This window comes from Scyliorhinus canicula, chromosome 5, assembly GCF_902713615.1.
Source record: "Scyliorhinus canicula chromosome 5, sScyCan1.1, whole genome shotgun sequence".
Classification (NCBI taxonomy): domain Eukaryota; kingdom Metazoa; phylum Chordata; class Chondrichthyes; order Carcharhiniformes; family Scyliorhinidae; genus Scyliorhinus; species Scyliorhinus canicula.
The window spans coordinates 142919612-142944921 of record NC_052150.1 but is presented as its reverse complement, the minus strand read 5'-3'; the positions used below and the strand labels follow the sequence as shown (position 1 = coordinate 142944921).

General features: G+C 41.1%; 1 protein-coding gene across 4 annotated transcripts in view; it reads right to left on the bottom strand.

Annotated features, from left to right (window-relative positions):
- The window catches only part of ezh2 (enhancer of zeste 2 polycomb repressive complex 2 subunit), a 126408-nt gene that overhangs the window by 5554 nt on the left and 95544 nt on the right, over positions 1 to 25310 (bottom strand). For 3 of the 4 annotated variants that reach the window (XM_038797779.1, XM_038797781.1, XM_038797780.1), the window contains 7 exons: positions 22325 to 22419; positions 16684 to 16724; positions 16445 to 16570; positions 9683 to 9861; positions 4645 to 4740; positions 664 to 745; positions 480 to 560 (listed from right to left, as the gene is read on the bottom strand). In XM_038797779.1, the coding sequence (XP_038653707.1) occupies positions 480 to 560; positions 664 to 745; positions 4645 to 4740; positions 9683 to 9861; positions 16445 to 16570; positions 16684 to 16724; positions 22325 to 22419 (700 nt within the window). Of the gene's footprint in view, positions 1 to 479; positions 561 to 663; positions 746 to 4644; positions 4743 to 9682; positions 9862 to 16444; positions 16571 to 16683; positions 16725 to 22324; positions 22420 to 25310 lie in introns of all 4 variants that reach the window. The other variant, XR_005460723.1, reaches the window with a different exon arrangement.

Below are 25310 nucleotides of genomic sequence, written 5' to 3'. Positions count from 1 at the left end.
ACCAATCAGATTATCTGGTCATTATTTGTGGGAGCTTGTTGTGTGCAAATTGGTTGCAGTATATCCTACACTTCAAAATTACTTCACTGGCTGTGAAGTGGTAATGAAAGGTGTTTATATAAAACTATATAACTTGAGTTGCATTTCTACTTGAATTCTGTTTATGGACATAGTAATAAGCCATTTGAGATCTGTTCTCTTAGGTGGCATTTTGATTACTGAGCTGCTACAGGAGTAACAGGATGTTGCTTACTCAATTTTTCTGAACACAACTCATTCATACGGGTTAGCAGTTCATGTTTTTTTACATCAGTGAACTATTTGCATCTTTCCAAAATCAGGGACGCTCTGTGCTCAGATAAGTATAAAGAAGTACACGCATCTTGCTTTACATTGCAATCACAAACATTTAAAAAATGGTTTCTATATTTCAGGGCCAGTTTTTTTCACAAATTTAATGAAAGCAAGATGATACTGACCTTTGGCATAACAATTAGGATTAACGGAATGGTTTGCAAAACGTATTTTGTTACCCTTGCGTGTTGCATCAACAACAAAGTCTGAAAAGATGAAGGAATATTATAAATAATGGTTTCTACATTTTCACAACTCTTTGAATGAGCTTTGATTTATGCAGGTCACCTAAACAGAAAATGTTCATACCATTGTTCAGGTTGAAAAGGAAGCTGCACATATATTTGTCGTAAACTTTGCCACGACGATCAGCTTCATCCTGGGATATAATCTGGAAAATGGTTTTGATTAATATTACATCACATACATATTACAAAATGAAATGCTGCTTCCTAATTTGTCAGATGTTGCTGGTTATCATGTCTGTGGCCTTAGAAATACAGCTCAAATATGCGACTGAAATGTAAACCATTCAATATGGAGCATTAACAGGATTTAAAGTGGGGTCTTAGCAAAGACACATGCTACACGGTCCACTCACTTGTTCAATTTCCAACTGTTTTATCTTTTTTCTCTCAGAGTGTACATCAGCTTTATAGGAAGAGCAACATTATTGCACATGGGCACGAAAATTGGTGTGTGCAACTAGAATATCTTCATCTTCAGAAATGTCAGATTTAAAGTTACACCAATACTTAGATTACAAATACTGAAATTGAGTTTTTAAGTTTTGTTAATTGAGTGGGATGAAGTTTCATGATGTGTTCAGTACTGGTTTTCAGCTTTCTAAAAGATCTACCACAGAGGCCATAAAGTCTTGTTTTGCGCCCAAAATTAAATTCAATGAATAAATGTAATAAAACGCTTGATAGTTTTTAAACAATATTTTTCAACCCTGAAAAGGCTAGATCCTGGCACCAAAAGTGAACCCATTATGTATAGAAAACAGGACCCATGTATACACACAATCAAGACCATCCACACGCAAACTGGATCCCTCATACACAGAACAAGATTGCCACTCAGGCATACATCCTGTACATATTTTAACAAAAAGCAAGATTCCAAAAAAAATCATGAGAATCTAGCTCTCCATACACAAAGTGCAACTCCACCTCTGCTCCATAATACACACCCAAGAACCCTGTATCCTCAAAATGAAATCATACAGAAAAATTTACCTCCATTATATTTTCCCCCTCCAAAGATGCTGATGGTGGTTTTGTGCATTGGACTAGTGAGAATTACATAGGCCAGGTCAAAGAAGCTCACATGCTGCATTTGGCTTTTGAGCCACAATAATGAAACACCTCCAGGTTAGGAGGTAGATGGCAAAGAGTTGAGGTAAAAAGATGTTTTCCCGGCAGAGTATAAGAATAGTCTTCTACAGACAATTGTGCTGAGATTTCATTTTCCATTTGTCTAAAATTGAAAAGTTTTCTGAAGATACAGAATCTGGGGACATAAATGGAAGTAGTGTGCAGAGAAACATGCTCCCTTCCCTCTCAACTCCTTGAATGTGCTGCCATCTGCCAAATTAATTTTTACCATTCCCAGAATTCCATGTTTGAATCTCTCCACCTAATTTTTCCACAGCATTGAAACAGCCCTCAGTGACTGACCAGGTTAACCTTTCCCTCCCTGTCCTTCTCAACCCGTCAGCGGCCATGACACGGTTGGCTACACCATCCTCCTTCAAATTCTCTCCACTGTTATCCAGCTAGGCGGAACAACTCTCACCTGGTTCCATTCTTATCGAATTATAGCCAGATTATCACTTGCAATTGCCTGTTCTTCCTATTTGCACAGCCATCCCCCCCCCCCGGATCTATATTTGGCATCACCTGCACGCTGCCCTCAGCAATATCATACAAAAGTACAGCATTAACTTTCACATGTACGTTGATGCTATCCAGTTATTCCTTACCACAACTTCTCTACTCCTCCACTGTTGCTAAATTCTGAAACTACAAATCGTTACAATTGAGGCCCTAAGATCTGGAGTATCCTCACAACGTCTAATTTTCCTTGCATAAGGCACTTAATGAAGCCAACTCTTTGACTAAGCATTTAGTCATCTGATCTTTTTATATTAATTCATTAATGGGATATGGGCACGCTGGCTAGGCTAGCATTTATTGCACTAGTTGCCTTTCAGAAGTGGTCAGCTGCCTTGAATCGCTGCAATCCCTGGGGTGTAGGTACACCCACAGTGCTGTTAGGGAGAGAATTACAGGATTTTGACCCAGCGACAGTGAAGGAACGGCAATATATTTCCAAGTCAGGATGAGGATGGTGAGTGCCTTGGAGGGGAGCATCCGGGTGGTGGTGTTCCCCAGGTATCTGCTGTTCTTGACCTTCTAGATGGTAATGGTTGTGGGTTTGGAAGGTGCTGCCTGAGGAACCTTGGTGAGTTGTTGCAGTGCATCTTGTCGATGGTACACATAGTTGCCACAATGCATCGGTGGTGGAGGGATTGAATAAGAGGTAGCAAATTTAAAACCGACTTGAGGAGAAACTACTCCCAAAGGGTTGTGAATCTGTGAAATTTGCTATCGAGTGCAGTGGGTGCAGGATCAGTGAGTACATTTAAGGAGTTAGATTTTTAATTGGTAATGGGTTGAAGGGTTATGGAGAACGGACAGGATAGTGGAGTTGAGGCCATGATGGGATCAGCCATGATCACACTGAAGTTGTTTAGGCTCGGGAGGCTAAATTGCCTACTTCTGCTCCTAGATCATGTGTTCTAGGGAGGAGATGCTCTGTCTGATTTTGCAATCTGAAGAGTCACGAATTATACTGAACAAGTCATCTGCGAACATCCCCATTTCTGACTTCATGATGGAGGGAAGGTTATTGATGAGGCAGGTGAAGACGGTTGAACTTAGGGCACTAACTTGAAGAGCTCCTGCAGTGATGTTCTAGATTGGAGATGATTGACCTTCAACCACCACGACCATCTTCCTTGGTGCCAGGTATGACTCCAACCAGTGGAGAGTTTTCCCCAATTCCCATAAACTCCAGTTTAGCTAGGGCTCTTCGATGCCACACTCGGTCAAATGACTGTGAGGGCAATCATTCTCACCTCACCTCTGGCATTCAGCTCTTTTGACTAAGTTTGAACCAAGGCTGTAATGAGGTGAGGAGCTGTGTAACCCTGGCGTAACCCAAATTGAGAATGGCTGCGTTGGATGTGTCTTGTTTCTCGTGTACAGGGCATACCTGGCCAATTTTCCACATTGCCAGGCAGATGCCAGTACTGTAGCTGTATTGAAGAGCTTACCAAGGGGAATGGCAAGTTCTGGAGAACAAGTCTTCAGTACTACGGCTGGAATATTGTTAGGGCCCACAGCCTTCGCTGTATCCTGTGCCTTCAGCAATTCCTTGATATCAAATGGAATGAATAGAATTGGCTGAAGTCTGACATTAGTGACACTGGGGCCTCCAGAGGAGGCCGATATGGATCATCCATTTGGAACTTCTGATTGAAGACAGTTGTGAATGCTAATAGCAACTAAGTGGCTCAGTCACAGTTTGTTTTACAGTGCTCCCATGTTCAGACTTGGTGCATTTTATCACATTCAAGGTACTACATGAATATTGGTTGTTAACAGAGTGGGCAGTGAGCTAGGTGCAGAGGGAAGTGGTGGCATAATGGTAATGTCATTAGACTATTAATCCAGAGGCCCAGGCTAATGCTCTGGGTTTAAACACCCATGAAAGAATTTTAAAAAGTGCATAGAAACTAAATTATTCTGAAAAGTATAGATCGTATTCATGGACTGTAAATTCCTTATAAAACTATGCACTTTTTCTGCCATCTGGAATTCTCTACACCTAACACGCAAATATTGGGCACTTTGAATTGGCAAAACATATCCATGTGCATTGTTCATTGGGCGAGTCAGCACAGACACAATGTGCCGAATGGCCTTGTTCTGTACTGCAAAATTCTGTGATTTAGTCAGCAATTCCAATCATCAAGTGTCACCTAATTCCTTAGTAGTTGTTATTTTCATTAATCCTGGAAGCAACTGAGCATAGAAGAATAGAGGGAGTTCAGCACATGTTTGTTTCTGCTTTGGGAGCTGGACTAAAATCCAGTCACATCTACTGAGATGCTTAGAAAATGGTTGGTAAATTCTCAATTAACAAAGAGGTAAACATTTCTGACCACCACAGAAGATTCTAATACTTAACCCTCAATGTACATACGATATTTCAACTAACCTCTCCACAATATTCAGAGATGAATTCATTTTTCTGCACTGGCTCTTTTATGAAGATGCCCCATCCAGCCACATCTGATGGTGCTAGCAGTAAGTGCTATTTTATGGGAGAAAATACAAAGTTAGAACAAAAACTTCTCATTTCAACTTTGGTGAATGAAATGTCTTCTAATAAGAGTGCAACTATGAAGGAAAAAGATTAAATTGCTCATGTGTCAATGCTCCAAACTAAACAAGGGCAGCGGAATTAATAAATTCAGTGGGGAGCTACATGTAGTCAGCGTAATTGTAACATGGCTAAATAATTAACAGGACTGGCAATTAGGCATTGCAGGATATAAAATTTAAAAAGAATAGCGAAGGTGGGCAGGGGTGCAGTGATGATGAATTAGCTGTACTAATAGAGATAACACAATTAGTAGAGAAAAGGGACATAACTAATATTAAGATAGAAATGTCCATATGGAGATAAAGGATAAGAGGAGATTAATCATTCTACTTAGGGGTATTCCAGAGACTATTAATATTGGAAAGAAAAAGATAGAAGGAATATTTAAGAAAATCCATGAAATGAACAAGCGAATACTCATGGAAAATTTCAATTACTCCCCCAACAAATGGTTAAGAGACAAGAAATTGAGTTTTTACAATGCATTCAGGATTCCTTCTTTATCTGGTGCACAAGAAGCCGAAAAAAAGACTGTTGGATTCAGCAAAATGAACAGTGCAGATAAGAGAAGTAAATATGGGGGGGGGGGGACGACGACATCAAAGCAGCGACCATTGCTAGGTAATAAGATTTAATTGGGGAATTGGACAAAGTATAGACTGGGATGAAAAACTAATTACAAGGAGGTAAAAATAGAAATAGGGAAGATAAACTGTGGGGAAAAATTGACAAAATAATCAAGTGGAAAATATTTATTGAAAAATGATGCTATGTTCAGGAAAAATATATTTTGCTAAAAGGTTAAAAACTATCCAATAATAAAACACATGGTCAATTAAGAGATCAGTGAAAAATTGAAACTAAAAATAGACCCATACAAGCACCGATCATAATTTTCCAAATAAGCACTCAATCAAATTTGCCAAAATGTCACATTTAATATGCAGTCTTTTGCATTATTGCAGTCAAAGTGACTATCTGTTGAGCAAAGTAGTGAGCAAACCAGGGTAAGCTAATGGATTCATTCTCTAGTTTGTTCAATAACCAGTTCCTACACCCACACAAGATGGGATATTCAAGTAGACTGAATTAGTCAAGACTTATCAATTGATTGAACACAGCATTGAGGTGGCCTATGGTGTGCTAGCGTTCATTAGCAGAGGGATTGAATTTAAGAGCCGTGAGGTGATGATGCAGCTGTACAAAACCTTGGTCAGGCCACATTTGGAGTACTGTGTGCAGTTCTGGTCACCTCATTTTAGGAAGGATGTGGAAGCTTTGGAAAAGGTGCAAAGGAGATTTACCAGGATGTTTCCTGGAATGGAGAGTAGGTCATACGAGGAAAGGTTGAGGGTGCTAGGCCTTTTCTCATTAGAACGGAGAAGGATGAGGGGCGACTTGATAGAGGTTTATAAGATGATTAGGGGAATAGATAGAGTAGACAGTCAGAGACTTTTTCCCCGGGTGGAACACACCATTACAAGGGGCCATAAATTTAAGATAAATGGTGGAAGATATAGAGGGGATGTCAGAGGTAGGTTCTTTACCCAGAGAGTAGTGGGGGCATGGAATGCACTGCCTGTGGAAGTAGTTGAGTCGGAAACGTTAGGGACCTTCAAGCGGCTATTGGATAGGTACATGGATTAGGGTAGAATAATGGAGTGTAGGTTAACTTCTTAAGGGCAGCACGGTAGCATTGTGGATAGCACAATTGCTTCACAGCTCCAGGGTCCCAAGTTCGATTTCGACTTGGGTCACTGTCTGTGTGGAGTCTGCACAACCTCCCCGTGACTGCGTGGGTTTCCTCCGGGTACTCCAGTTTCCTCCCACAGCCCAAAGATGTGCAGGTTGGGTGGATTGGCCATGAAAAATTGTCCAAAATTCTATGATTAACCGAGGACAAAAGTTCGGCGCAACATCGTGGGCCAAAGGGCCTGTTCTGTGCTGTATTTCTCTATCTATCTATCAGCATGTCCACAAGCAGACAGCTTTCTCAGAGGTGGGATTCTCTTACTAACATTTAGAGTTAAAAATTTAAACTGTGAATACGGCAGAAGAAAGAGAAAGTTAACAGCTGCCTAAACTTGTCTCAGGTAGTGACTCAGACAACATTTCATAATTTTACTGAAAATGATTTGGGGTTTGAATTATATTAATGGTAACTAGGTTTTATTTCCAAAAATTTTGAGGTGTGCTTCAATATATTTAAATCATTTTTTGAAAGAAATGAAGCTACTTTTATAAAGTATATAAATACCAAAAATTAATGAAAGACAGTTATTCGCATTTAATATTTCTAGAAGGTATGCATTATCATCATATCATGCCCAGAAAAGGTGTTCTTCACTGGTTGCAAAACAAAACATTTTTGTTTGTTACCATATGCAAGTAAATACATACCCCAACTTCTAAATACACTTTTAGAAAAATAAATGAGAATTATATTTGAAAAATTAGTGAGCACTAAAATCATGATAGGGACAGGGCCTGTAAGGGATGCACAAACTAAACTCTCAGGCAGCGACAGAGAAATGGCACAAACACTGAAGTTATTTTACCGTACTATTTTCCAGGAAGACCAAAACGTTGCAAACATTTGAAAAGGAAGATAGACAGGGGCCAGAAAATGGATAAACTAATCAAACACAGCAGTTTAAACATGGGCAGCACGGTAGCACAGTGGTTAGCACTGCAGCCTGACAACTCCATGGTCCTAGGTTCAATTCTGGTCTCAGGTGACTGTCTGTGTGGAGTTTGCACATTCTCCATGTGTCTGCAGGGCTTTCCTTGCACATCCAAAGATGTGCAGGTTAGGTGGATTGGCCATGCTAAATTGCCCCTCAATGTCCAAAAGATTAGGTGGTGTTACTGGGTTACGGGGATAGGGTGACGACATGGGCTTAGGTAGCATGCTCTTTCCAAGGGGTGGTGCAGAATCGATGGGGCAAATGGCCTTCTTCTGCACTGTAAATTCTATTCTATCAGAGCGGATAAAACCTCTAGTCTGGATGAATCGCATCCAAAACATTAAAAGTGCGGCAGATATGTAAATATATATTTCAACACATATCTATAACAATATGAGCTTTCTCCTGTCAGTTTAACAGGCAAGTAAAGCTCTGTTGTTCTACACTTGTGAGATGATAGTTGGTTAGATCGATATTTTAAACTTTATTGTCGCATTCAGGTAGGCTTCAGGTTTGGAATGTTATGAGCGTAAAATATTTTGATCCATCATACACAAGACATCTTGTCCTCCATTTATAACCAGATTTGGCTCTTCTAATCTCTGACTTGCAAGTAGCTTTAGGGAAGTGGTTGTCGAATACAATTTCTAAAACTCCTGACTGTAGTTTGTGGAACTCCGCTATGCACAAAATAATTGACACTTTAATTTTGTGGGCAGAGCTGGGACACATGCAGTTGCCAACGGTTGGTGTATCACTTACCCCCATGCAAAGAAGGAGTGTGAGAGGGAGTTTGTGGATTCCAGGTTCAATACAAAAAGACATGGGTTGAGGGGACAGCATTGGAGGGGTGGCTTGAAAGAGCACGGGTGGAATAGAATGGCATGGTATGAGGATTGCTTGGGAAGAGGCATGGGATGGAGTTGGCATAGGAGATTGGAAAAGTCTGGCTTGTAATGCAGAAACGCGGGTTCAATTCTCGGACCAGTCTTCCCGAACAGGCGCCGGAATGTGGCGACTAGGGGATTTTCACAGTAACTTCATTGAAGCCTACTTGTGACAATCAGCAATTACTATTATATATGTGGAAGCATATCCAGCCTTTTCAGCCTAGATTTCCAGTACATCACATTTTGCTGATATTTTCCAATGCCAGGCAAAGTTCATACCTGGTCATTTAGACACCAAGAGGAAATATTTTGCCATAAGATTGGTAACCAGTGCTGCATCAAAGTGCTTAGTTAATACTAACATCTTTTTTTACATGTTACATGTCACTCGAACCAAAATTAGATAGTTCTGCATCACTTAAATAATGACCAAAAATTAAATCTTAGGATAGTATCTGAAAAAAGGTTACAGAAGCCTGTGACTCTCAAATCATGCCATCAGGCTCGGCAGTACTTCAGTTAAGGATCACTCTCTACAGTAACTTCAAAGCTCCAGACTGCTTGAAAGAGATTATGTGTTTTTGTGTACCTTATAGAAGTTCCCAGTGCAAAATTGGTATGTAAAAGATTGTGGATTATCATACCTTCTTCCACAGTTATTTCCTATTACTTCCAAGATGAATGTATTTGAATGCTAGAGTATTTGAATTTAAACTTTACAAAATAACCAGAAGTTGCTAAGGAACCATAGCTTCTTGCGCTGGAATTTTTTTGGTTGTTTAAATCTAACTGACTGATGTCCAAGGGAGAAATAAATTGATGAGATTTTTAAAAATATATTTAAGCGTACTGCACATCTTTGGATTGCAGGGTGAAATCGACGCAGACACGGAGAGAATGTGAATATTCCACACAGACAGTGACCTGGGGCCGGGATCGAACCCAGTTCCTCGGCACCATAGGCAGCAGTACTAACCAAATTGATATGAGTTAACAGAATGGTGTTGTATGAAATGGAGGCTAAGAGGTATTGCACATTCTGTTAAAGATACCAAACTCTTAATATATATTTCATGGCTCTTTGCACTTGAAGGTTGATTGAAGAAAATATAATTATGGGCTAAAGTTCCTAGAAAACATGACTCCAAAAATAATGCTTATATACAAAATATTGTGCAAATCCCACACAGCAACAAATTAAATTATCTGACAGAGGTGCAAGGATGTCATACATTATAAAATCACAATGTCATTAGATTTAGCAGCAACAATGCAGAAACTGTCAATAATCACCTTTTTAGATCCTCGCTGGATACTGCAGTTTTTGCACGACACATTCTTACTATCCCAGTGATCAGCAGCTCCACAAGTTTGGCACAAGTCAGGATCACATTCACGCACAGCAAGGTAACAAGGACATTGCTTGGTGTTGCATTGGGCCTTGCAACGACAACCAGGAAATCTGTTCTGACCTAATGGAGGAAGATTCTTCTGAATAATGTATAATGGTCACATTAAAAGCTCGTAAACTCAATATTTTGTATGCTCTCTTATCTTAATAGCCTCACTGTATTTTCTCACTCTGCATTTGTTTGTCATACCAAGGTAGTCAACAACAGCTAAATAAAAGATTTAATCTAATTCAATGAATAAAACCGGAAAATAAAGCAAATCACATTAAGGAAATCCAATCAAATCACAAGAATCTTTTAGAGCGCAGGAGGCCATTTGGCCCAAAGAGTTTGCACGGGCTCTCTACCTAGTCCCACTTCCTGCTATATCCCCATAACTTTGTGTGTTCCCCTTTGAATACCTCGTTCAAACCCACCTCTACAATCTTCTCATTCATTCCAGACTCCCAACTGCCTCTGGGTGAAACATTTTTCCTCCAATCACCTTTACTTCTTTTGCCCATTATTTTGAATCTGTGCCCTCGTTTTTGATGCTGAAGTTTTTCACTATTTACCCTGCCCATACCTTTCAGGATCTTGAATACCTCTAGAGTCTCCTTTCAGCCTTCCTTTCTCCGAGGAAAATAGGCCAATCTATCCTCATACTCTGGAATCATTTTTGTGAATCACCTTTGACTCTCTCCAAAGCCTTCATATCCTTAAAATAAGGTGCCCAGAACTGGATGCAGTATTCCAGGCCTAATTAGCGCCTTATACAAGTCCAGCATGACCTCCTTACTCTCTCAAAACTGCTCTCTTAGCATGCACTATCATCTTTAATGGCTTTTCTTTTAAAGAGGTTACCTCTTTATTTTATACTGTCTCTCCATAATCTTGCTGCCAGAATTAATTACCCTGCACTTCTCTGCACTGAACTTCATCTGCTACTTTTGAAGTTCAAGACTATTCTCATCACAGTTGACCATGTTTCTAATCTTTGTTTCAACTGCACATTTTGAAATCATGCTCTGAACACCAGTCTTGGTTATTAATATAAAATCAAGAAGAGCAAGGGTCCCAACAATGACTCCTCGGGAATCCACTACAAATCTTCCTCCAATCTGAAAAAACAATTAAGTATCACTACTATTTCCAGTCACTCAGCTAATTGTCATCCAAGTGCCCACTTTTCCTTCCATCCCATGAGCGAGAACTTTGCTCACAAATCTGTTGTGTGACTTAAAAGCTTTGCAAATCCATATACACCACATCAGAGTTACCCCCTTATCAACCTTCTCTGTTACCTCCTCAAAGAACGCCAGCAAGTTAGTTAAACATGATTTTCCCTCAACAAATCTATGCTTGCTTTCCTTAATTATCCTGCACTTGCTTAAGCGACTGTTGATCTTGTCCTGAAATATAGTTTCAAGAAGGTTTCCTACCACTGAAGCCAAATGGACTGGCCTTTGGTTGCCAGCTTTATCCTTGAACCCCTTTTTGAACAAGGATTTAACATTTGAAATTCTCCAGTCCTCTGGCACCACCCATGTCTAAGGAAAACTGGGAAATTATTAGTGCATCTGTAATTTCCATTCTCACTTTCCTCAGTACCCCTGGATGCATTTCATCTGTCCTGATACCTTATCTATTTTAAGTAAAGGTAGCCTCAGCAAAACTTCCTTCGTCTGAATAGCAAATTCTTCCTAGTGTGCCAGATACCTCCTCTCACACCTTGGCCTGGGTAGCATCTTCTTCCTTTGTAGGGCAGGTGCAAAATACTGTTTAATACTGCAGCTATTTCTCCTGCCTCCACTTGCAAGTCCCCCCCCTCCCCCACCCCCCACCCCCTCCCCAAGTCAGCCCTGCTCTTTCTTTTCCACCCTTTTATTACTTACGTGCTTAAAGACGACCTTTCATGTTAGCTGCCAGACTTTTTCCATGCTCTCTCCTTGCTTTTATTGGTTTCTTCACTTCCCCTCTGGTCCTTCTATATTTAGATTGATTTGCTCTTGTACTTTCTACCCAACAACTGTCGTATATACACTTCTTCCTGTTCATCTTCACTTTTCTCCCTCCAGTCATCCAGGGCACTCTGGATTTATTTGTCCTTCATTCAAGGGGATATACCTCAACATGCCAGCAATGCGTTTTCTTTGTGGTTTGCTCATTGTTCAGCCACTGTTTTTTCTGCCAACATTTGAGTCCAATTCCCTCAGTCAGATACATTAGTGTCCCATCGAATTTGGCTTTCCCTCAATTAATTATACCTGCACTAGATTGTTTCTTTTCCATGGCCAATCTAAACCTTATTCACCTTAGCCAACTCATTCCCCAGAACGAGGTCTTCTCTTTGGACCAGAAATAATAGTGTTGCAGAAAATTATCTTGAAATCTTTCCAGGAACTCTTGCTCCTTGGCACTATTCCTATCCCAGTCTATATTTGGAAAATTGAATTCCTCCCATTAGATTTAGAGTCAGAGTTTTTAAAGCATGGAAAGAGGCCCTTCAGCTCATTATGTCCACACTAACCATCAAGCACCAATCCACTCTGATCCCATTTTCCAGGCTTGGCCTGGAATTTCAAATGCACATCTAAATACTTCTCAAATTTTGAGTGTTCCAGCCTCCAACACCCTTTCAGGCAGTGATTTCCAGATTCCAACCACCCTCTGGGTGAAAAAGTTTTTCCTCACATGCCATCCAAATATGCTGTCCCCAAGTTATTGACCCCTCCATTAAGGAGAAAAGTTCCTTCCTATCCACACCCCTCAATTTTATGCACCTCAAACTGGCCCGCCCTCAGCCTTCTCTGTTCCAAGGAAAGCAACCAGACTATCCAGTCTCTCTTGATTCCTGAAACACTACAGCCCAGGCAATATCTTGGTGAATCTCCTATGCACCCTCTCTAGTGCATTCACTTCCTTCCAATAGTGCACCACAGTACTCCAGCTGTGGTCTAATCAGTGTTCTATACAGCATCATAACTTCCCTGCCCTTACATTCTATGCCTCGCTGGAATATCTTCTCTCTCCATCACTGTAAATCTATCTTTCATCAACACTACCACTCCACCAGCCCTCAGCCGCTCTTTTCTTCCTTTCCAGTCTTTCCTAAACACTTTTGTACCCTGAAATATTTAACACCCAGTCTTTCTTTGAGCTAGGTCTCGGTTATAGCAATAATATCATAATTCCATTTGTCAACCTGTGCCTGCACTTCACCAGTCTTATTAACCACACCCAGTGCATAAATATACATGCACATTAACCCCAATTTAGGTGTTTTATTTACTTTCCCCCTTACTGACTTACTAATGCCTATTCTAATTGGTTTGCCTACAATCAGTATTCACAAGATTTAAATTTGAAGCCGTAACGCTATTGGAAGTATACATGTATAATCCATCACAGATCACACTTAATTGTGGTAGATCCTTACAAAAAAGGGACATTTGATTAGTCTTAAAGATTTTACTTATAACTTAATTCAATGAACATGAATTCTACACCATCCAAGTAAATTTCACGCCAACATTTTATAAATTCATAATAAGATTCAAATTTTATAACTATAAAGTATATAGATTTGGCAGTAATCGTAGAATTCCTACAGTGCCTAAGGCCATTTGGCCCATCGAGTCTGCACCAAACCTCTAAAAAGCACCCTACCTAGGTCGACTCCCCCCACCCTATCCCCATAACCCCACTTAATCTGCACATCTTGTGAACACTAAGGGGCAATTTATTGTGCCAATTCTCTTAACCCACAGATCTCTGGACTGTGTGAGGAAACCAGACCACTCGGAGAAAACCCATGCAGACACGGGTTGAAAGTAAAACCTCCACAGTCATCCAAGACTTGAACTGAACCCAGGTCAATTAAAAGGTTTAAGATAACAGGATTCTAATGTGTCCTACTGCTGGAGAGTTTGCACATTTTAAATGACTGCTTGCCTCCTTTACAGCTAGTGATTCAAAACAAAGCTGTTGGGCTTAAACCTGGTGTTGTAAGATTTCTTACTGTATTTTAAACTGATAAGTGCATTTTCTATACCTGAATAAAATATAGCATGTTAATTGCATTAGTGGGAGGGGAAATCAAATGATAAAAATAATCCTGTCTAGTTTACAATCCTGTAGCATGAGTCTTTTTAACATCCTTTCATCCAGCATTCAGTCTCCGCTCACCAACAATATTGGATCTGCAGGAATTGTCCCTTAGTTTCCAAACAGTTAGGTGGGGTTACTGAGATAGGGTGGAGGCGTAGGGTGCTCTTTCCAAGGGTCGGTGCAGACCTCATGTATCAAATGGCCTCTTTCTGTACTGTAAATTCTATAAATCAAGGGAAATTTAACTTGCCTTACAGGGGCTATATCAAAGCGTCACTAGATTGATTCTTGGGGTAAGAGGATTATCCTATGAAGAAAGGTTGTACAGAATACATCTATAGTTCAGAAGAATGAGAGTAGATCTCATTGAAATATACACAATTGAAGGGGGCTGACAAGGCAGAATGGTGTATGGCTGTTTTCCTTGGATGGTTCTTTAGAACCAGACAGCATCATCTCCAGATAATATTTAGGATTGAACTGAGAGAAAAATATTTTCATTTAGCAAATTATGAATCTTTAGAATTCGCTACTCCAGAGAGTAGTGGATACTCTGTTGTTTATTCCAGGCTGAGATTAATAGATATTAGGAACTAAGGGGATCAGGAATGAGAATAATCATAATTTTTATTGTCACAAGTAGGCTTACATTAACACTCCAATGAAGTTACTGTGAAAAGCCCCAGGACAGTAAAGTAGGAGAGCCATGATTGTGGTTTCACATGGCCTACATGTTCCTTTTTCTTATTTTTAAAAAATATTACTCTGTTCATTATATAACAGATTTCTGTTAGAATATGACATCAGGCAGGTGGATGTGAAATTGGATAGCTCTAGCCTGTTAATCCAGGGAATTATCCTGTGGGGAACAGGCAGGAAAGATCAAGATCAGCTATGATCATATTGAATGCTGGAGTGGGCACAACAGACCATATGGTCTTCTCCTGCACCTATTTATCGTACTCTTGTGTAATATGACAGAAATGTACTACTTAGATGTGACAAAATAAAGGCAAAACATGCACGTTAAATGCAACACCCAGCCTCTCCTGATACAAATATGATGCAACCAGCAACACCATCCACTGACCATTTAATCTTACCACCAGGTATGGCAAAAAAAATATCTTATGCACAGGTTTCTAATTCTGTCAACAGGAGTTAATCAATCTATAGGATGCCACTTTCAAACAAAATGGGATGCAACACATGTGAACAGATTGCTTGTCACTTGAAGTGACTTTCCACAAAATTCATGCTCTTTTTACAGTTTATCACAACTGATTTTACATGCTACTTCTAGTCAGTGGCTGAACTAGAACCAAGAAACCACTTTTTTTGCATTTTCACCAATGACCATAGAAGCATTTGAAATACGCTGCTGCATATTTTCATTTCAAGTCCATATGTTGAAGCTGATCTGATCAGCCATTTTGAAATCAGACCTGTATTATCAGTGATCAGATGAGCGCTCTCCTATAAATGTCTTCTCTACGACTAATACAAATGTAGGAATAGCTGGTCAGATCAGTTGGCTCGTACAGTGAAGAGTTCAATACAAGTACAGTAGTAAAAATTGCATTGCATCAGTGTTTTGGCAATTGGTATAGCCTTGGGCTTTTTAACAATTAAATTCAATCACTTTTGTATTACTTTCAGGGGTGATGTCCAAGCAACAACAAAAATTGGCACAGACCATAGACTTTACAGTGCAGAAGGCCATTCGGCCCATCTGAGTCTGCACCGGCTCTTGGAAAGAGCACCCTACATCTGCCCATGCCTCCACCCTATTCCAGTAACCCAGTAACCCCACCTAACCTTTTTGGACACTAAGGGCAACTTATTATGGCCAATCCACCCAAGCTGTACATCTCTGGACTGTGGGAGAAAACCAGAGCACCCGGAGGAAACCCACGCAGACAAGGGGAGAACGTGTAGTCTCCTTCACAGTGACCAAGCTGGAAATCGAACCTGGGACCCTGGAGCGGTGAAGCAACTGTGCTATCGTGCTGCCCATTAATATTCCGTGCTCGGAATAAAAACAATTGAAACATTATGTTGATAATAAATCATAACATCATTTTACCTAGACATCATGGTCATTACTAGCCATGCAGAAGGAACTGACACTGGATAGAGGGATTTAGAAAAATAATCACAAAAGTGCTTTCCAAAATGATGCTATTTCTATATAGAACATAGAACAGTACAGCACAGAACAGGCCCTTCGGCCCTCGATGTTGTGCCGAGCAACGATCACCCTACTCAAACCCACGTATCCACCCTATACCCGTAACACAACAACCCCCCCCTTAACCTTACTTTTAAGGACACGACGGGCAATTTAGCATGGCCAATCTACCTAACCCGCACATCTTTGGACTGTGGGAGGAAACCGGAGCACCCGGAGGAAACCCACGCACACACGGGGAGGACGTGCAGACTCCACACAGACAGTGACCCAGCCGGGAATCGAACCTGGGACCCTGGAGCTGTGAAGCATTTATGCTACCCACCATGCTACCGTGCTGCCCCTTACATATATTATACTTACATTCAGAACTGCATTGACAGAACTTTTCACAGAAGTTTTGAGCCATGACACAAGGACAGGCACTGTCACAGGGCTGACGTGGGTGGTCACAAGGCTGGTAGTTGTAAACATGATTGGATGAACCATCTAGGCAAAACAGCCAAAAAGGCAGTCAGCAAACTGTCAAAAGGAAAAATTTCTGCTTTTCTTAAAGAGAGAAAGTTTTTCAGTATAAAGACGTTATCTTTAAGATTACTAACCTTTCTTTAATTGTATTTTTCTACAATGCGCAGCCCACAACCTGAAACAAAGAGAAATAACCTTCAGATGTCTGAATGTGTGCATATAAAATATTTATTATCTAAGTCACGCACACACACACATCTACACAGATCAGTGCTTTTCGAACTTTTTTTTGTCCGGGACCAATTTTTCTCAACGGCCATCCTCGGGACCCATGCCAGCTGACCTTGCGATCCACGCTGGCTGACCTTCGCAAACCACCATTTGCTCTTGCCTTTCATGCGACAGGTGAGCCTGCTTGGTCCTTATGAACTAACTCCAATCAGGTTTACAGGAGAGGGCAATGCGCATATCAGGTGCAGAGTTCAGTTGGTTCCTTTGTGCCGTCTTCATCTTTGTGATGACCGAAAATCCAACCTCGCACATGTAGGTCGTTGTCAAGGGCAAAAGCAACAAAAAGCTTACTTTACTCAGCACTAGATACTCTTCAGAGACATTACTCCAGAATGCTGACAACCACATTTGACTTGTAGCGTGTTTTTAATGTGCTGTCACAGGTGTGGCGCAGAAGTTGATTCTTCATTTGGAGTCAGCTGCAAGTTAACAATTGACTCTGGGATCTCAAAAGTGATTTTTTTCATCCACCGTTTCTCTCAAAATCTGAAATGCTCCTCTGGAAAGTTGTGACAAAAACTGATCAGTGTACACAAATGCGAGTACGGCTTGCCAGTCCCCTTACTAATACTGTTTTGTTCCATGTATTGTAGCAGTGTGGGGAACATATAGCAGTTTTGGTTTTGTACTCGCACTTGCCCAACTTTTAACGACTCCTGAAAAGCATAGATTTCTTTACAGCCCTGAAAGCAATCATCCTTCCCTTGAAATTTGAGGTTCAGTTTATTTAAAATTGAAAAGATGACTGCAAGGTAAGGCATAGTTAGCATCAGCAAACGAATCAGCCAGTGGGAATGATTTTTCAAAGAGCAAAGCGGGGATTTGATACCTCAGTTCGTAAACTCTGACAAGCATCTGACCCCTTGACAGCCACCATAAGTCTGTGCGGAACAATAAATGTGCGTGCTCGGCCTTCATATCGGAACACAAAGTCTCAAAAAGACTGGTATTGAGTGCACTGTGTTTAATGAAATTCACAACTCCTTTCAACACCACTTCAAGATCGGATGGAATTCCTTTCGATACCAATACCCAATGGTGAATAAAACAATGATTCCAAACAAGTCCTGACCAGCTGAATCTTTATTATAACTCTGCTGTTTTTCCTGGTCATGTTGGCTGCTCCATTGCTTGTGATTCCTTTTCAATTAACCCAGTTGAGCCTGCACTTTCCAACCATGTAACTATTCAATGCTTCATAAATCTCTGCACCAGCCATGTTAGTTGGTAATGTCAGGCAGTATAGCAAACCCTCAACGAATTAATTGTGTCAAACATACCTGACATAAACTAGCAAGTTTTGAGGGTTTTAAACTTTTAGTTGCCAGTACATATAATACACATGGGCTTTGCAGTCTGATTTGCACTGGCACAATTAATAAAGCCATACCTTAAAAAAAATCTTTATACAGTAGTCCCCCGTTATAACGCGGGTGTTGGGGTCCAAGACAGCCACCCGCGTTGCATCCGAGCCGCGGATATCCACGATGGGGGTTTTAAATTTATTTAAAAATCTATGCATGCACTTCCCATTGTGAGTCTACGGGGGGGGGGGGGGGGGGGGGGGGGGGGAAAAGAGGTCAGACCCCCCGTAGACTCACAATGGGAAGCGCATGCATAGATTTTAAAATATATTTAAAACCCCCATCGGGGATCTAATTAAAACAAGCTCTCTGATTGCCACAGAATGAGGCTGGGAGTTATTCCAGAGGGAAACCCAGAGAAACTTACCAGGAACTCTGGTGGGTTTCACCAAACTGGAGGAAAGGATTGCCTTTCAAAAACATGTTCTGACCGCCACCGGTTTAAAGAACCTGTCTGCTGTGCAGGGTTGAGGCAGCTGTAGCTCTGCACTATCCACTTCCGGACGCTGTGTGAGCTGCTCCTCTCTCACTGAATCTCCCTCCAATCAGCCGGCAGTGTCAACTTCAGTGGCTGGCTCACTTTGATCCGGAGAGGTAAGCTGACAGTTGGGGTCCATAAGCCTCCCCGCCGTATATCGCGAAGCGCGGTATTGCGGAGCGCGGTATAACGGGGGACTACTGTACTGCTTTGTCCCTGATTTCAGCTTCTTCTTAATGAGTTGCTCATCAGAGGCCTGAAGCTCACAACAGCACTGCTTTGTCCTGCTGTGGACTCTCCTGAACAGTTCACACCATCACTGCTTTATCCTACTGTGGACTCTCCTGCACAGTTCACACCATCACTGCTTTATCCTGCTGTGGACTCTCCTGCACAGTTCACACCATCACTGCTTTATCCTGCTGTGGACTCTCCTGACCAGCTCTCCCCAGCAGATTTGTTGCAAGATCCTGACCTGTTTATGTCTCTGGCCCCTCTCTTCCTTTTTACAAAACGATCCATTTTCAATTCTTCAATGCCAGCAGCTACAAAATGGAGGAATCTCTGCTCGGTGATTTCACACACAGAACACGTGATATCAGTGTACAGGGGTGCATGAATTTTGTATACAAACAAAACTGACCCTGGCACAGCGCACCAACGTCAGGGGGTGGCGGTCCACCCCGCTGGGCTCCAGACCTGCACACTACCAGATCCGATTGAGGGGCTCGCTCGCATGCGCGGGATGGCCAGCAATCTCAAAAGTCAGTTGCGGCCGGCATTTTTAAAAGCCTGTGGCAGCAATTGGGTGTTCCTCCCACGATCGGGAACGCCACGACCGATCGCTCTGCACCCTCAACCCATCCACGTGTCACAATCCTGTGTTTGAAAAGCCCTGGTCTAGATATTGGTAAGCATCAAATTTCCCAATGTTTGCTACTAAATTAAGTAAGTTTCTACATTGGCTAGCATTATATTGTTACACAAAATATAAATGATGTGGAGATGCCAGCATTGGACTCGGGCGAGCATAGTAAGAAGTCTTACAACACCAGGTTAAAGTCCAACATGTTTGTTTCAAACACTAGCTTTCGGAGCACTGCTCCTTCCTCAGGTGAATGAGGAATTCACCCGAGGAAGGAGCAGTGCTCCGAAAGCTAGTGTTTGAAACAAACATGTTGGACTTTAACCTGGTGTTGTAAGACTTATTACAAAATATAAAGACATCATTCTTATTCTTGAAGCAGGCTATGACCATCGAAAAGAAAATTCAGCAGTTTAGAAATTAAATGAAACAAATAGGTTGTCTTTGGACTATCTTTTACAAATATCAAACCATAGGAACAGATAACAATAAAGGTAATGAGAACCAAGAGTTGAAATATTATATTAAATATTAATGAGTTAAATTGAAATATACTAGAGCAATTTGATCAAGATAACAAAAACCTGCATTTATAGTGCATGTTTCTCAGCCAAACTGTTTTCCAGCCAGTTAAGCTATTTTAGTGTGGCCAATGTTGTAACCAAGGAAACACAGCTGTTTGCAAATAGAAAGGTCCAAATTACAATATAATAAATAATTTATTTGAGATATTTGTCTGAGACACAAATATTGGCCAAAACACTGCTCTTCTTTGAAATACTGTCATAGGATATTTCACGCCCACATGAGAAGGCAGACAGAGTTTCAGTTTAATGTTGAAAGAAAGCACCTCCAACAATGCAGCACTCCAATAGTGAGTGGCAGCCTAGACTTGTGCTGAAATAGAGTGTAAACCCAGTCAAGAGGCTAGAGCTACCTACTCAGCACAAAAGAACGTACAGAATAATATACAAATTAGTTGCTTTTTTGCCGTTACAATTTCCAAATAACTCATGCACCCATAAAACAATTAACTCAAATTCCTGCAAGTAATAGATGTAACAATAGCCACATAACAGTGAAATAAATGACTACGGTTCCAAAATGTTGAAGGAAGTGAAAACAGCTTTAATACCAAGCACATCATTTATCCTGACACTAAAAGACAAACCAATTATTTTGATGTAGCTTATTATAATGCCAATAATGTATCTACATTCAAAGAGAAACCCCTGCAGTTAGGTCCGTCTCTCTGATGGGTTAAGCCATGAAATTAAAAGCAAGGAGCACTGTGTCACATTTGACTCACCGTCTGTGACAACAGGTCCTGTTTAAGGTTGGCCAACACTCAACGTTTAATGGGTCTGAGAACCAAGTCTTCCTCAGCCAGTGTAGGGTTTTAAGGATTACGGTCATCTCCTGTGCTTGAATCTTGCAAATGATCCCAGCTATAAAAAGGAAACAGTGGGAATGACAATTTATCTGCATTGCCTTTTGCTGCAAAATTGCAGCACTTGTTTTGAAACTTTCCAGTGAGATTTATCTGTGGATAATCACACATTAACTCAAATTTTCTTTAGGTGATGGCCCGTTGTTGTGATAGCATCCTGTTTAGCCAGACGCCTGCACATATGTCAACCGTCTGTGCTTGACTGAGACATGCTGACAGGGACAGTTAGCATTTTATAAGCATCATGCACTGATCTTCAAATAAAAAACAGCAGCACTCTTGGGCTATCTCCACCAATCTACTCCGCAACTCCCACCTCCTGTTGCAACTCCCACCTCCTGCTGCTATTGATTTTGAATGTTGCTGCACAGTTGGGAACTCTTACAAGAACCAGGTCCTGCAAGGTGACAGAAACATTCAAAACTCTGGCAGCAACAAAAACTGTATGAAACGGGTTCAAGAGCAACACTAGGAGTGACAGCCACAGAACCATGCTGACCAGCTGTAAGGTGAGGAATGTGCCAATGTAACTGGGTGGAGGTGAGAGTTGGGTAACATAAATCAAGGATTGGGGAGGGTGCAGGAAAGGGAGATGAGCACTAGCATGAACCAATTGGGTTGAAGAAGGAAAGACAGTGACATTGAACTGAATAAGAATGAGTAGTTGGAGAGTGTTTTTCTAAATCAAAGCAGCAATAAGCTGGAGGCCAGATACTATGAACTGGGAGAAAGTTTAACTTAAACGCATCATCTCTAATTTTCATTCTTCAATATAAAAGCTAAAGTTTATTGAGAAAACAGTTTGAGATTGTTGTTGTTGACCACCTTCAGTACCAGTACATTGAAATCCTTACACTTACCTATATCAAGAAATTCTGAACAAGCAGTGAATGCACTGATTGGCGAGTCAACAATTTACAGTGATGGGCTGATTTAGCATTTTAATTAGTTAATGCATCATTAATAATGTTTTCATTTGAGAAAAAAATCTTTGTGTGTACCAAAGTGTGCGGATTCCAGCAATCACATCCAATTGGGCCATTGGATATATTGCACCAAAAACAGTTAGTGAAATAAATTGCTTTTAAGTTATACTTCTGCATTCAGATTAATACGCTTTGAAGTTAGTTTTTTAAGCTCTAAACGGAATTAGAAAAAAATACATCTTAAAATTTAATTTATCATGGGTGCTTTTGAATCACATATGGCATGCGGAAAAAGTACAGTAAGGATAAAGACTGGGTCTGGTTAGATTAACGTAACATGATAACAAGAAACTCTCTGGTTCACCCAAGGATCAAGAATGTTTAAATAAAAGTATCCTTACCTATGCTTTCTCTTCTTTTTTCTAGGGGGTGTATCAGCGTCCTCTGCAGGGACACGGGCCATGATATTAGATTCTTTCACTGCAAATGCATACACCTGAACAAGACAATAGCCAGCCTCAGTGCTTTATTCATGAAATGCAATACTAAATTAAACATGCCAATACTTGGATCTCAAGAAACCCAGCACGCATAACCAATGAATACCTGGAAAAACTTTGCGGCAAAAAACTACTGAATCGAATCCAATTCGGAGTAGCTAAATATGACAATCAGAATACCTATAATTAAGATTCTCCTTTGGAATGCTTTGTAATTTTATTTCCATTTTCATAAAGATACTGGGCTGGATTTTTGAAAAATGGGGCTCTGGCCCCACACCGGCGTAAAAACACTGGTGTTTCACTCCAGACTTTCCGAACAAAAATAAAGACCAATTCACTTACCTGGTAGGCAGGGACCCGGGGACCTTCACGCAGCTTTGGATGCGGATACAGGCCCCCACACTTGCGGTTCCGAGTTCGTGGCAGCTGGCGGACCTGGACCAACAACAAGGTCCCACCGATCTGCCCCGCGCTGCTCCACATGACCCACCCGATCGCCGCCCCGGCCGCCCATAAGGCTCCCACCCCGGTGCTTGATTCCCCCCTCCCCCCAGGGTGGCCGCGGACTGAGTCCACAGCCGCCGCACATGAGTCCCAACCGGCCAGGCGTGGTTAGAACCACGCTGTCAGGAAGTCGGGACCGGAGTATCGCTGGAAGAGCCACTGGCAATGGCTCCCCAGCCGCGCAATGCGCGCACAAGCAATTCTCCGGGGACTGGAGAATCGTGGGAGCGGCACCGGGTCCGATTCTAGTGTAAACGTCGATCCTCTGCCCCCGCGCCAAACGCGATTTCGGCGAGGGGCTGCAGAGAATCCAGCCCACTATGTTTAGTTTTGGATCCATTTTTTCTTCTGAAACATCAGTTCACTCAATGTCCTTGGTATATGGTTGCCGTATTAATGACAGCTTATGCAACCTAATACAGTGTGACAGCCGTGAACCAGAGGCAGCAATGAAAATCTGTAAATTTCTTGAAAATATGTTTGCGGAATCTTGTTTTAAACATGCTTGAAAGGACTTCTAAGAATTTGTATCATTTGTAAAGAGACCAATTATAATTTTTGGATTGTAAGAATTACTGATGCATGAGACTGGGTGATCCACGATTTGAAGCAGTCTCAAAAGAAAATATGGAAGTCATGTGGCTGCCAGCCAAGAACAGAGAAACCAAGAGAAGAGGAGAGGAGCGGAGTCAAGAAGGTTCTGGACAGAATTGCGTCACAGTATGGAAGATTGCATGGACGGAACCCTGTTTATGCAAACACTGCTGCCTCTGGTGATCTGCAAGTCCTTGAAGGAAAGGGTTTGGAATTCTGTTTGGAAGAACTGGGTGGCTGAAACTGGGACCAGACAGGCAAATATCTACTACACATAAGATATTCTTTCTAGTACCTGCTATTCCATGGGCTTCCATTTCACTTGCCTTCAGGAAACTGAGAGGAGCTGGACCTGCGTGAGCACTTAAAATCGGGAGCCTTCAAGTATCAGTGTGTGCTGATTGAGTTTGGGAAAAACAAATCAAACAGTGACATCACAGAAATGCCACAAGTTGATTTGTTGGTGAGTAACTATTGTTATGAATTGTCTTCAAATAGAACGTTGCAATTAGGATGCGTCTGTAAATTAGAAATATGTCTTAAAAAATTACATAAGTAGCTGCTATCTACTTGTATGTAAACAGATGTAAACATGAAGTAGAAAGCTTGAGAGTCAACTGCTTCATTGTATTTTTATATGATTTATATAGTATTACTATAATTTTTTATTACTCCAGATTAAATCAACAGCAAGTGGCAGTGAGGAGAGGCATTAATTTTAAAAATTAAATTAGCTAGTTAAAACACTAGGGATTGCAGGACAGGTGATGTGTTGCAGCTGCAGTTATGTGGAAACTCGTGGACACCACATGGCACCCACATCTGCAGCAAGCATCTATGGCTGAAGGACCTTAGGTTCGAGTCACTGAGCTGGAAGCCAAGCTAGAGATACTGCAATGCATTGAGGGGGAAAGCAACCTGGACGCTTATATGGAGTGCCACAGGGATCAGTGCTGGGATCTCAACAATTTATAATCTATTACTTTGATGAAGGGACCAAGTGCATAGTTGTTAAGTTTGCTGATGATACAAAGATGGGTAGACGTGTGCGTTGTGAGGAAGACAGATCTACCGAAGAATTTAGAAAAGTTAAGAGCGTGAGCAAAATTTGGCAGATGGAGCATAATGTGGAAAATATGTATTTCTCTAATTTGTCAGGAAGAATAGTAACGCGGTATATTATTTAAATGGAGAGATAATGGAACTCTCAAGGATCTGGGTACCCTGATACACAAATCACAAAAAATAAACAGGTAGGTAATTAGGAAAGCAAATAGAGTGTTGCCATTTATAAGGGAATGGACTACAAAAGTATGGTAGTGTTGTTCCAGCTGTACAGGGCCTTACTGAGGCCATATCTGGTATACTTGGTACAGTTTAGGTTACCTTAATTAAGAAAGGACATAATGCCATCAGAAGCAGTACAGAGAAGATGCACTTGACTGATTCCTGGCATAAAGGAGTTACTTTATGAGGAGCAGCTAGACAGCTTGAGCTTGGAGTTTAAAGAATGAAAGGTGATCTTACTGAAACAGAAGATCCTGAGGAGACTTGTAAAGGGTGGATGTGGGAGAGATTAGAACTAGGGAATAGTGTTTCAAAATAAGGAGTATCCCATTTAAGACGGATTTGAGGAGAATGTTTTCCTAAAGACTTGCCAGTCAGTGGAACTCTTCTGCAGATACCAGAGGAGGTGGAGTCACTGTCTCACCTGTCAATCAAGAATCTAACTCAGTCAGCCTTAAAAATATTCAAAAGTTATCGAGGGTAGACAAGAAAGCAGAGA